This window comes from Lathyrus oleraceus, chromosome 5, assembly GCF_024323335.1.
Source record: "Lathyrus oleraceus cultivar Zhongwan6 chromosome 5, CAAS_Psat_ZW6_1.0, whole genome shotgun sequence".
Taxonomy (NCBI): domain Eukaryota; kingdom Viridiplantae; phylum Streptophyta; class Magnoliopsida; order Fabales; family Fabaceae; genus Lathyrus; species Lathyrus oleraceus.
Genome location: NC_066583.1, coordinates 528857786 through 528871729, shown reverse-complemented (window position 1 = coordinate 528871729; position 13944 = coordinate 528857786). Strand labels below are relative to the sequence as shown.

Below are 13944 nucleotides of genomic sequence, written 5' to 3'. Positions count from 1 at the left end.
TTAAAAAATTTATTGATCAATTATTCAAATATTTATTATTATAATTTTAATATTTTTGATGAATATTTATAATTTTAGTCTCTTAATATTTACTATTTCAGTTAACTACACTATTTATTAATTTTGAATGTTTTATTCTTATATTTTAATATTAATATAATTTTATGTCATATAATTTTAATTTATTAGTGATATTTTATAATATTTTTTATTAATTAATAATATTATTTATCATTAATTTAAATGTATTTTTATTTGATGTTTTTTAACATTTATTTTCTTCAATTTTATCCTGAAATTTTGATGGTCGTTTAATAATGATCGAAAAAAAATATATTTTTGACGAATTGAAAATAATGACTATGATTATTTATTATTTAATATTTTTTATATTATTAATTAATAATAATTAATAATGTTTATTAAGGTTTTATAGAAATTTATTTAAAAAATAATTCAATCCATATTTTATGAAAAAAACCTCATTGGATATGAAGCCCGAGTTGTTGTATGGACGATCCACTTTAATATGATGCACAAGTATATGTGTAAATGAGTATTATAAAACTCATTTTAGTTTTATAGAAAATGACGTGGGACTCAATAATATAAAACCCATTGTTCTAATTTTATGGGAACTTTTAGGAGCTACAAATCCATTGTATTATTAATTTAGTGTTTTAATGGATTTGGATTGGGTATTTTTTAGGAAGTAAGATTATCAAACCTCTAATATTGTGCCTGATTGATAGTGGTTGTTAATTGACAAACATGTGAAACTAAGTTTTGAATAGTCACATATGTTTTTTTTTTAATGATTCTACAACTATTGGTACAATTGATTTGAAATGTTCCCTCATCTATAATTTTGAGGGTTTCCCCAATTGGAATTGTACTTGTAAAAACACAAATCCAACAACATATATCTAAGAAGGGATCAACAAAATCACTCTCTTATAAAGTAGTGCATGTATTTATTTATGGGATGCTCTATGGACGTGAAACTTCCACAAACTCTTGATGTTTGACCTTGGTCAGCTACCATTGATGACCCTCTTTCACTTTTGAGAGACTGTTACAGCATATGATTAGCATATATGACTATGATGATTCATCTGTCAAATTTTATTATAATTTTGATTTTTTTATGGTTTTGGCTATGGTTGGAGTTGAAAATTTTATAGTTTATTCAATGATGTATTTATTTTTAAAAGTTAGCATTGTTTATTTGCTTGTGGTAACTCCTATAGTTGAAAAAAGTTTTTAAAACTATAAATTTTCTTGAAAAATTAAGCTATAAAACTATAGGTGGTTGTCAGATACACAAAAAGTTATATGTTAGGAGAAAAACATCTTACACTCAAATTTTAAAGACGTATAGAAAAAAAAACATATGTTTTAGATGTTAAAATATATGTTTTAGATATTAAAGTGTCATATATAACATCTATGCGGGAGGTATTTGGCTTCTCAAATAAGTTTATGCTCTTGTCACCACAATCACCATCGACCACAACAATCAATATATCACATTCTCTATAACTAAAGGAGAAACCAATAGTATGTTCATCTCAATTTATATATGTTAGACTAGACTTTTTCACTCGTACCAACCTTAGAAGCCTTGCAGAGGTCACTAACCCTTGGATTTTCATTAGTTACTTTAATGAAACCTTTCTCCAAAGTGATTATCGGGATGCATTTTCGTCCCCACAAGAACATCTATTTTTGCAAACTTCATGGACACTTGAAAATTGCTATACTTAACCTCGACATGAGGCCACTTTACTGGAACCACAACAATCGTGGTCATAGAATCCTCCAAAAAAACTGAATCATGGTATGTCTAACATTCGATGGTGTTTTGCTCTTTTAGAGGATTTTGTATAGGTATTTTGTAGACTCTTGATGACCTCTCGGCAAGTGTGTTGATAACATTGAAGTAATAATAAAAATATCATCTCCACGAGGATTGTAATTTAACAAGAGAATTATGTGTGAATTTAAGTAATTAAATGAGGTGATTTTCGTTCGAAAATCGGGTCTAAAACGAGAAATAAAAAGATGAAATTCAAGATTAGAAAGACGATTAGGTCTTTTATAGAATCCCATTCTTTTTACCCGTTGATGAAATGTGTATTTTTTTAGTTTCAATTAAGTTATCATCTCACTGCAAATTAAGAAAACCACTGCACCCAATTTTTAAGTGTGCAACTCACTAATTTATACGATAATCTCTTGATTTCTTAGGCTAATTCGAAGTTAAATTAGGCGTTCTAAGTGCGTTAATTCATAAGCAACAACTTCTATAACACCATACAATACCATTTCAATACAAAACAAATGTGGTAACGCATTATAAAAAGAAATATTATTATCTTTTTTTTAAAATTTTATTTTATTAAATTGGCACTAAAATGTGAAGAGTAAAATGGTCTTAAGGAGAACAAGAATGTATTAGAGATTAAACTAATGCTTTAGACACGAAATGTAAACATGGTTAATGATCAGATGAAATGAAGATGCTTGAACAAAATTGGGGTATGACACTCCGGCTTCGACAAAGCTGTCTAATGTACACACTGATGGAATTTTTCCTTAAGGTCCCAATGAATGTTTTGTGCTCACTAGATATGTCGATCATGTGTCATTCATATTATGGCAGTGAGAGGTATGTATATGATATGTCGATGATGTGACTTTATTTATTATTCATACGTTGAAAATAACTGATGTTTTTTACTTTGTTTGTTACAGGACTGAATGTCGTTGAATATGCCCACCCACAAGGGGAAGCTAAAGAAGTTCTTAGATGTCCTGATGCCAGAGGAGGTCAAGGCAATTGTTGAAGATTGTGGTCTCCAATCACTGGTGGATTGTTCGCTGACCATGCTCGACGACAAGCTATTGACATCCTTTGTTGAGCGATGGCATAAAGAAACATCTTCCTTCCATCTTTCATTTAGTGAGATGATGATTACATTGGATGATGTATCCTTTCTGTTCCATCTTCCGCTGGTAATTAATTTCTTCGTCGCTCCTCTCATTAGCCAGGAGCTTGCATGTATAACTGATGTACAAGACTTGGGAGTTACTAAGGAGCGGGTGATAGAGGAGTTTAGGACTATGTGGGGTGTTCACTTTCGTCTATCTTGGCTTCAGGATTGGTATAAAAATCCAATGCATTAGGGAATGTATGAGGAAGCTATCATGGTATACATGTTATATATTGTAGATGTATTATCTTAGCGGATAAGTCTCATGTATGTATCGATGTGAAGTACATGTAGTTGTTTAGTTTCCTTAAGCATGGCAGCTGGACATAAGGGTGTGTGACACTAACTGTTCTATATATTGCACTTGGAGAGGCGATTGTTTTTTAGACGAGACAACTCGGTGGCTATATGAGTCTATTTTGGGTATAAATTTATTTATTTATTTTTATTTTAGTTCTTTTTATGACATTGCCTGATGGTTATATGAGTTTATGTTATTGTGCAGTTTTGGATATACAAGCATTTCCCGACCATTTATGACATGCAGGTTATTTCTACCACTGTTGATCCGGACTAGCCAAGAGATGGAGGGGCAAACATGCACACCCAGAAGGTGTTGCGGAGTACATGAGGAGGATTGAGGCGCTAACTATAGACGATGTCATCTTGACACCCTACACAGATCATAGATTGTATTAGGAGTTCGATGACACTGCATTAGGAGTTCGATGCCACTTCACTTTTTTGTTATCTGTGATAAGAAACCTTAGTGGCTAGACACTTACCTAAGAGGTGTATGCGCCAGTTTCGACATGTCCAGGACATCCCACGACCAGTCCCTGTTATTCCATATGAGGGCGTTAGTTTTTGGTTAGTTAGTCACATTTTGGGTTCTTCCTGTGCCATTTGAGATCGTGTCGTGGGTGTTTAGTTTCCTGTAGAGTGGGTGGGTGGGTACTTGGAGAGGTACCTTACTATATCACACTTACATCATCGCACCTAAGCAGCATGAAGATGATATTGAACCTTCTCATGTTGGATCTTCTCATGTTGTGGTACCTTCTGATGATGTGTCGCCGCCTCCACATGGTGCGAATGACGCTCAACACTTGCATATGATAGCAATTATTATGGATAACCTCATGATTTTGATAAACCCATATGGTGAAGTTTATACTTTGGCATCGCAGACATCACACATAGCCCGTGGGGACATATTTAGACCTTATTATCATTTTTGTATTATTTATATATTATGTGTAGTATTACTCAGACATTTTCACAACATTGTTTATTATATAACATTTTGGCACTTCCGTTGATGCATGATGAACATAACTTAACATTTGACAAACAGTTACATAACTTAGACAAATGATTACATAACTTAATAAAACAATAATAAATAAGATAACTTATACACTACCAGATGACTCTGGACGTTTCAACATCTTGATTATGTCGTCGACATATCTAGAAATTGTCGCATCAAACTCGATTGGTCCATTAGTTAACCTACGGTGATATGTTTTCCACATAACTTTCAAATCTTCATCGGTCTTCAACTCAATAAGGTTGTATTTCACCTTTTCATCAGTATCAATACAGTCTGCACGAAACTCGATCTTTCTCACCTTTCTATTTTCGGTTTCAGGCAAAATATTATTCAATTTGGATCTCAGAAGGACAACATATTGGATCTCAAAAGAGCAATACATGTGGTGACCTTCGGGAGCCGAAACTCTACAAGAGGTTTCACCTTGCTGAAATACATTTCTGCCTTAAACAAAAATTGAGATTAAAATGTTTTTCTTTACAACACATGACCCATATTTATACAACTTTGGATTTACTCCAGACCAAACAAAACGGTCAGTGCAATCACAATCGTAAAATTTCAACCATTCAATTAACACTATCGAATTTTTGATTAATCCACGGAAAGTTCGATAAGTGAAGGCTGTTTTGAAAAAACCGATACTTATTAAACTACCGGATTTTTCATCTTCAATAAAAAATTCGATAAATATAGGTACTTTTAAGAAAACTGATATCTTACTCCATATACCTAATTTTTGAAATATCTGATATATCGGATTTTTTATATACACTATGAGACTTTTTTATTTATACCAGATTTTTCACTTGTTCTATCGGATTTTTTGTCTGAATTTGATAAAATTTTGACATGAGTAACATGGGAGCATATAACTTGCCACCCCCCATATTTTCATATTTTCGGAATTGTCTCAACTATTATTTACCAATCAAAATTTATTTTTCTTCAAAAAATTTAACTTTTACTAACATATCAAAAATGAAATTTTCGGTAGTGTATACGAAATTTCCGATACGATTTTTCGAGCATTTTTACTGGCATATTGTAAATTTCCGATGAAAAATACCAGAAATTTTGGAATTTTCGGTACTTTCTTGAAAAACCCCAAACCATACCGGAAATTATAAAATTTATGAAAACTACTAAAACTTTTGAAAATTTCAAATTTTTCGATATATCAGAAATTTTGCCCATTCTCAAAATTTCTGATAGTAGTGTAGAAAAATGTTTTACTTCTGTGGTCCGACGGAGTCTCCTACAGATTCCTGTACAAGTTTTACGCAGTTCTTCACCATTGACGTGATATATTTTCTATGTAACAAGTTTAATTGAAATGTTTTTTCGTCTCTATATGATATTGATAATATAGTTTTCATATCTTGTAAAGGACAGATATTTGAGTCCCGATCTGAAGTAGTAACATCGGCGCAGACTATTGGTAAACAACATGATATTATTATTATGATTGTTCATTCTGATACTCTAAATGAGAAGCGATGTAGAAAAAATAAATTGATTATGAATTCTGAAAGAGGAGGAAACTACAAAAGGTAGAGTCATGACCTTTGATTCTGACTCAGTTAGATACTCAAGTTAATCAACACCTTCAATTATTTTTCAATTTGTTCTATGACACTGTCTCTATATTTAAGAATGTGTTACGAGTAGAACACTTAGGTGTGCAGAGTATTAATAAATGGATGACGATTCCTGATATGAGTTACCTATTCTATGTAGATACAATGTCGTATTTGTCTCCCTATTAAAGAGACTTAACATCACATTTCTCCCTCTTACCTTAGCTCCACCTATGTATATTTGCAGACATAAAATTATTGTTGTTGATTTTGTCAAGAACAATCATTGAGTACAGGTAAAATTGAAACATGATTGTCTATTGTCTCCTGTCACTAACTATTAGAGACAGTATTGTACCGAAGATGTAGGAGCATGAGAATCAATATATACAAGACGCATTAGACACTAAGAAGATGAAGTTAGAAAGTCATCGTAATTTATTTGTATTCTTGTAAGTAGCATTGTTTTTATTAAATGTATATATATTTTGTCGAGTAGCTTTTTTATCAATCAATTGTCTTAGAAAAATTAATGCAGGAAAAGAATTACTCCCTCCGTTCCTTTTTAAGTGTCATTTTCTTGATAAATTTGTGTTTCTTTTTAATTGTCACTTGTAGAATTCAAGGTAGTATTAAATGTACTTTTGTCAAAATTACCCATATGTAATTATTACAGAGAGAGAAAAAGTAAAATGAGTGTAGAATATAATTAAGGGTACTATAGGTAAAATGAGAATTATTGTTTAAAAGTAACAATAATAATTAGTTTTCTTGGTACGTGTAAAATGTCAAAATGTGACACTTAAAAAAGAACGGAGGGAATAACAAATTTCAGTCAATGTACATTAAAAAAAATTTCTCAATTTTCAAAATTATGTGACAAATATCAAAATTTCACAATTTCCAAAATTTTCTTATAATTCCTAGAAATTTCAAACTTCCCGTAGATTTAGTTGTAAGTCCTAGAAATTTCACAATATCCGGTCAAATAATACATCTTTCTACCGAAAATTGCAAATTGACGGTACTTTTGATTTTTTGCATTAAAAAAATAACTTTCGAAAATTCCCGATATTGTCTCAAAATTCCGGTATTTGATGAAGAGTATAACGGTAAAATCGGTAAAATTGCTCCAAATGGGAAGTGTCCGTTACAACTGAAATGTGGCAAATTAAATGCTCGCTGCATACATATTATGAAAATATGAAAATATGTTGGATTACGATGTCAAAAGTAGGAGATGCCAGGATAAAATCTCCTAAAAGCCATCAATTAATTTGTAAATATTCCAAAGCAATGATCTAAGGCCCATTAAATATCCAAAAGCATGTATGATACACTTTTCTCCAAGCACAATGTCAATTTGTAATGAAGAGAATAATGAATGTTAAACATGGGATTAGTTATCTACTCGTCACAATCAGAGGTATATGTTGTTGAAACAAATGTTAGTTTGGTAATGAATAACCTTCTTCAAAACATTGTGTTTTGATATCCTGCATTAAGCGTTGAAGTAAAGTCGGGTTACTCGAAACTATAGCATCAACCTGCTGAAACAATAGCTTTTCCATGGAATCTGCATCATCAACAGTCCATGCAAACACCTTTTTTCTTCTCCTGTGCAAAACTTTCATAAGCTTTTCGTCAATCAATGGGTGGTAAACACCAACAACCTCAGCACCTCTCATCCTCAGCAATTTTGATATAGCCCCCGTTGAAGGTTCCTTCATGACTATATAGCCAACCTGCATCATTCCAAACTAAATCGTGTTGATGTTGAAGTTGACAATAAAACCTAAGAAAAAGCAACTTCTACAAGACAACAGAAGATTTTCCTAGGTAAAACATTCTAGTCATAAAAACATAAAGTTTTGCAAACATAACTAAATGAATTGCTTCTTACTGCAATTTCTGATGAGAGTTTAATGACATCCCTGGCTAAATTGTCACTTTTAGCCCATATGAGGCAGTTTTTGCATCCTGTCTGCTCCACCTGAAAAATCGTATTGACACTTGGAAATTACATTGCTACAAAAGGATAAATGTTTTAAAGAAAATAACTTATATTATGTATCAGAAGCTGTTACAATTTTGGAATCTATTCAACCCCTATAAAATTGGCTTGTAAGGTGAACACTATCACCACTTGTAAGCACATTTTTAAGCCTTATTTCATCTAATGTGGGACACTAACATAATCTATGTGTGAGCTCTACCTATGAAACATTGACACGGACACCGGATATGATCCTGACAGTGACATTGACACCGGACATGATCCTGACAGTGACATTGACACCGGACATGATCCTGACAGTGACATTGACATCGATAATAATTTAAGAAAATGATAAAATTGAATGTAATCACATGCGTCGGTGTCGTATCAGAGAGAGGACATGCCTCTACAGAGAGTTCTACCATAGGGTTAACAAAAAGTATACCTGCTAATGTGATGTTAAATGAACAAGAGATGCTACATTGGCAGCTAAAAGTGATGCAAAGTATGCAAGGGTTCTCACATTTTAATTTGATGGATGTTGGTAAATAAGTTACAGTTAGTCCATAGTTGCCGATTTCATCATTAAGACCACCTCATTAATTTCTTCCTTCCTCTATTTACTCACAAGCCATAAAAGACCCGGTAAATTGAAGACCATGCGGCACAAAAGAATGTAGTTAATATTAAAGTCATACTATTACGACAACTATTACCGATTATTTCTGAAGTATTCAAAAAAATTTAGACTCTCTTGATTGCCTAAAAGGCCCTAAGTCTGTAAAAATGACAAGATAGAACATTCTCTAAGGCTCTCTTCTTATTTATAGGCAACATGCCTTATTTCCCAATTATCTAACTATCTTATTAGGCTATTAACAGAACATAGGTTCACGATCCTGCCTATCACATTTATAGCAAAAATATGATGTGAGATAGTTTGGAATTTCGATAAAATTTTCTATTGCTAATAATGAGATTTTCAACCAATAGTTTCACACATAAGTTGAAAAAGCTTTTGCAACTCAACTTTTTCAAAAGCTCTCATTTAGCTTCTCCATAAGAGAGAGCACATAGAAAAAATAAGAATGCAAAGCAGAGCTAACTTCTACATGAGCTAGAGGCCATATCAACATGTAACATACAATGGGAAAGGGACACAATCATTATACTTACTATAGAGAGAACATCTTTGGCGAGCCCTTTCTCATACAATGGGGGTCCAACTTTAACATCTAGAATTATCTGTCGTACAGAACTTGCAGCCAACTAGAAACATACAATGTAACATTAAAGATTAGTGTATAGAGTAAACTATTTATTCACCCTCATCAAAAGCCCTCCCCTTGTGAACCAAACAAAGAGAATGTTATCTCCCCTCCCCCTTATTTGAACAAATCACTGCATTGGGAAGAAAAGGAATAGCATTTACTGAATGATAAGTCATACCATCAGAGCATCTTGAATTGTGGCTATACTCTCATCATTAATCTTCTCAGTAGATTGGTGTGAAGCACTAAGTTCTCTTATCTACAGATATAAAATGAAGACAGTTAGTCAATGTTACTCGTCTTAAGCATCTTGAATTGTGGGTATACTTTCATCATTAATTCATGAATAAACTATTTTAGAATAAATGATCACATATAATGAGTTTTTTTCTCTACTTCATCGAATCTATATAAGATGCTAGTTTTACTCGTCTACTAAAAAACTAGCCTGCAACGAAGTAAGCAAAATTTGAAACCACAAAAAGAAAATGATATCAACACTTAGAATAGGTTATATTTATATATAAAACAAAAATGAAATGATGTTCCAGCATCACCTGTTTTGAGCTCATATGACCAACTCTAGAACTAGTGTTTCCAGACAACCGCTGCAAATCCCTGCCTGCATCATATGAGAATTAATCTCAACAGTCACTATAAAGCTACCTCTACATGAAATGGGATTAGATAAATAAACATATAAAATAGGAAAATACATGATCTGATAACTTTTAGAAAATATTTTCTATATCCATGTTCTATTTTTATGAATTGAATGATGATATAAATGCAATGACAGAAAGTAAAAAAAAAAACTAATGCAGTCGATCTATACTCCAATAATATCTCACTATGTTGCCATTTTTTTTTTGGTAGAAACCATATATCCTCTACACGCAACTGCAGATGCTAATCCCTCGAGACGAAGAGGACTACAATGAGCGTTGTTATATGATATCTTAAAATATTAGTAATATTATTTATTTTATTTGGTGAAGTAGCCAAGTGACTAGACTCAAACCCGGCCCCCCACATAAGGTCTTGCCGCGGCTAACTGAATGTATTTACTGTAACTGTTTTTCTTGTCCGTATACGAAGTGACAATAACTTCTGAGATTTGAACACGGTATCATTCAACACTAGATATCGGCATTTGCCACGAGTTAGGACTTGCAGACTTATTGTAACCGTTTTACCGATGTAGTCATTAAACTACTTTTCATTATGAATACAACTTATTTATTTATTTTGGTTAACTAGTATAGTAGTTGAAATTTCAACTATTAAAGATGAATAAGTGGGATGTCGAAAGTTCGAACTTCTGCCCCAGTAGCTATCATCTAAGCAGACTTAAATGGGCATTATGAATACAATTTAATTACTATAAACTGAGCAATGAAGTCTAACTATGTATTTCATTATCTTCTGACATAAATTAGTTATTAAACTACTTAATTATCATTAATCAGCTATAAAATTATGTTTCAGAAAGGTAACAATATCACATAGATACATGAAATCAAATTTGGAAGAAAATTACCTATCATGGAGAGCGAACAAAACTCCGTCTGAAGAACGAGAAACGTCAATCTCAATACAGTCCACACGAGAGTCAAGAGCAGAGTGATACGCAGCGATCTATAACAACATTTCAATTTCAATTTCAGTTTCAATTTCAATTTGAAAACGAAGAATCCGAGTGCAGAGTGTATGCATACGTACGGTGTTAGGGAACGCGACGGAGGAATCTCCGCCGTGAGCACAAACAAGAGGAGGATTGTGAATCCAACCGCATCGCCGGAGTTGAATCTGATTGAAGCGACGGAGACGGAAATGGAAGAAGATTGGAGGCAAAATAGCGAGAAAGATGAGAGAGAAAATCATCACGTTTCGCGAACAGAATCTTCTAGAAATCGATTTTGATTTTGATCTGGATCGCGAGTCTCTTGTTCTATGCATAATTGTTGATACTTGATTGTTGAATTCTGTGAAGATGGATGAAGAAGCACCATAAGCAACTCTCAACTCTCACCTATAGAATCTGATTCACCGGTTTTTATTTCGGACAGATTCCTATAGATTCAAGAGTTAAATAATATGGCGAATTTAATTTTTAATTCTTCTAAAATAGTTAGCATTCGTAGCAAAAATAACACACATATTAGTTAATATTTTGTTACTTTTATTCATATTATAGTATTATTAAAAGTGAAAGTATAATAATTTTAACTAAATGAGTAATCTTGACTAATACATATGAAAATACAAATTCAATTGAACACAGAATTGAAAATTATAAAATATATTTCTATTGTGGATATAGCACTATAAAATAAAATAGATTTTATCAAATCAACACGCCATTGTTTCTTCTTTTATACAAATCAAAATGGTTGCATTCTTTAAGGATATTTGATCATGCAATCGTATAGAGAGTTACTATATCATAAAACTGTTAAAAATCAAAGTATTGAAATTATAAGAAAATGGACAAAGATCTGAGTATATAAGGGAACACCTTAGGAGTATATATGTACATTGTTGCTAATAGGCTCTTGTGTATTTCAGTACCAAAATTACACTGTGTATAATATGTATTTTAGACATGTATTATATGTGGGTGTGATAATTGGTATCAAAGTCGATCGAATCCTCGACCCAACCGTGAAATATCATAAGTTATTCTTTCTGTCTCATATGTGTATAGTCCTCATTGTTGTCGATGTTATACTTATAGCATTCAGCTTGATCAACTTAATTCTATTTATGTGACATTTAGGATCATGGCTGATAGACACAGAGGTCATGGTAGGCATAGAACTCAGAATTTGAATCCAAAACCAGCAGTTGGGAATAATGGAGTACAATGGCCTTAGTTCGTGCAACAGATGTAGTAACATAAAAACCATGCAGCAGATGACGCAACAATTGAATGGTGGTCTTCACCCCCAAGTGATTCCATAAGAAGTTGCAGGTCGTAGTTTCCGGGATTTCTTCTGTATGAGTCCTTCTGAGTTTCATGGTGGATTAGATCATGTGAAAGCTCACGAATTGATAACCAACATAGATGGATTTTTTTTTCAGATAGTGCATTGTAGTGAAAAGGATAAGGTCGTGCTTGCTTCTCATATGATAAGGGGTCCCGATGTTAGATGGTGGAAGAGTGCTTATACTCTTATGACTAATCAAGGAGTACCCAGGGATTGGGAACATTTTAAAACTACTTTTCTGGATAAGTATTTCCCAAGTACTTTAAGGACTTATAAGGAGTTTGAATTCTAGCAACTTAGACAAGGTAATATGTGAGTGGCTGAATATGCATAAACGTTTGAGCACATAACTGGTTACTCTAGGAAAGCCATGTATGCACCTGATGCGAAATGGAAAGTAGATCAGTTTATGTTCGAATGGGGTGAAATTTCTCATAGTGTTTCTCAAAGAGAGTTTACTACTTATGCGGATTTATTGAGACAATGTCATGTTACTGAGAATAGTTTGAAGAAAGTGAGAGAGGAAAGGGATCGGTATAGAGTTGGACAAAAGGATCAAGGAAGACCACGTCATCAGTTTAGGCCTAGACCTCAATCTTTCAAAGGGAAAAAAATGTAAAATGAAAAATCTACCCAACCTCCTTTTTGTTAGTGGTGTCAGAAAACTCATTTTGGAAGATGTGTTACCAAAGGGATGAGAAGTTATCAATGTCAAGGAGAATGTCATATGGCTAGGGATTATCCTCATAAGAAGGATCAAATGCAAGGGAAGAGTACTTATCAGTTTTATACCTTGGATGCAAAGAAGGCTACGGGTAACAATGAATTGATTGTTGGTACGTGTCACTTAAATGATCAACCTTATTTTGTATTATTTGATTGTGGAGCAACACACTCTTTTGTATCGATACAATGTATGGAGTGTCTTGGTTTTAAAGTGAGTCCTTTATCTCCTCCTATGGTGGTAAATACCGCCATGGATGATGTTGTAGAAACACCATTGATTTGTAAGAATTATTCGTTGTCAATGAATGATAGAGTTTTTCATATTGATCTCATATGTTTACCCCTTAAAAAAGTTGATGTAGTTTTGGGAATGGATTGGATTCTTGTCAATTCGGTGTTTAGTTGGTGTGAAGAAAAGATAATCATCATTCCATCTAATTAAGCTACTCCGAAGGATATGTTGACTACTATCTTGGAGGGTACTGTTGGTATGATTAATTGCTTGTTTGAGAAAGAAAAGTATGTTCTCTTGGTTCTCACCAAGGAATCAAGTGAAAATCTAAAAGTTATGCAAATCCCTATCGTTTGTGAATTTCTAGAAGTTTTCCCCGAGGACATCACTTCCCTCCCTCCAGAAAGGGAAGTAGAATTTTCTATTGATCTGAAACTAGGGACGGCCTCAATATCCGTCTCTCTGTATCATATGGCACTGCTCAAGCTGAGAGAAATAAAGAACCAATTGGAAGAGTTTTTGATAAAACACTTCATTCAGCCTTGTGTTTCACCATAGGGAGCTCTAGTGTTACTACTAAATAAGAAGGATGGTGGTATGCGTTTATGTATTAATTATCTCCAGTTGAATAAGGTCACCATTAAGAATAAGTATCCCCTACCAAGGATAAATGACATGTTAGATCAATTGAAAGGAGAATGTGTCTTCTCAAAGATTGATTTGTGGTCGTGCTATCATCAAACCCGAGTTAAGATCTCTAACAATTCAAAGACTGCATTTAGAACCTGGTATGGTCATTATGAGTTCCTTGTAA

The 13944-nt window shown here is 33.1% G+C and overlaps 2 protein-coding genes across 2 annotated transcripts; one reads left to right on the top strand and one right to left on the bottom strand.

Moving 5' to 3' along the window:
* Positions 1-7139: 7139 nt before the first annotated feature.
* LOC127086110 (glycerophosphodiester phosphodiesterase GDPD4) lies at positions 7140-11384 on the bottom strand. The gene is made up of 7 exons (XM_051026817.1): positions 10905-11384; positions 10723-10820; positions 9740-9800; positions 9361-9441; positions 9088-9180; positions 7816-7905; positions 7140-7657 (listed from the first exon to the last, which is right to left on the bottom strand). The coding sequence occupies exons 1-7, from the start codon at positions 11139-11141 to the stop codon at positions 7361-7363; spliced, it is 957 nt and encodes a 318-aa protein (XP_050882774.1). The 5' UTR covers positions 11142-11384; the 3' UTR covers positions 7140-7360.
* A 1515-nt stretch (positions 11385-12899) lies between these two features.
* On the top strand, positions 12900-13340 carry LOC127081834 (uncharacterized). The gene has a single exon (XM_051022063.1). The coding sequence runs from the start codon at positions 12900-12902 to the stop codon at positions 13338-13340; it is 441 nt and encodes a 146-aa protein (XP_050878020.1).
* The last annotated feature ends 604 nt before the right edge of the window (positions 13341-13944 follow it).

Coding starts and splice junctions, on each gene's coding strand:
- LOC127086110 (XM_051026817.1), bottom strand. CDS start 11,141: ATGCATAGAACAAGAGACTCGCGATCCAGATCAAAATCAAAATCGATT. Junction 9,442..9,739: donor GTCATATGAGCTCAAAACAG/GTGATGCTGGAA, acceptor TTATATCTGTAG/ATAAGAGAACTTAGTGCTTC. Junction 7,906..9,087: donor CCAAAGATGTTCTCTCTATA/GTAAGTATAATG, acceptor ACGATTTTTCAG/GTGGAGCAGACAGGATGCAA.
- LOC127081834 (XM_051022063.1), top strand. CDS start 12,900: ATGGCTAGGGATTATCCTCATAAGAAGGATCAAATGCAAGGGAAGAGT.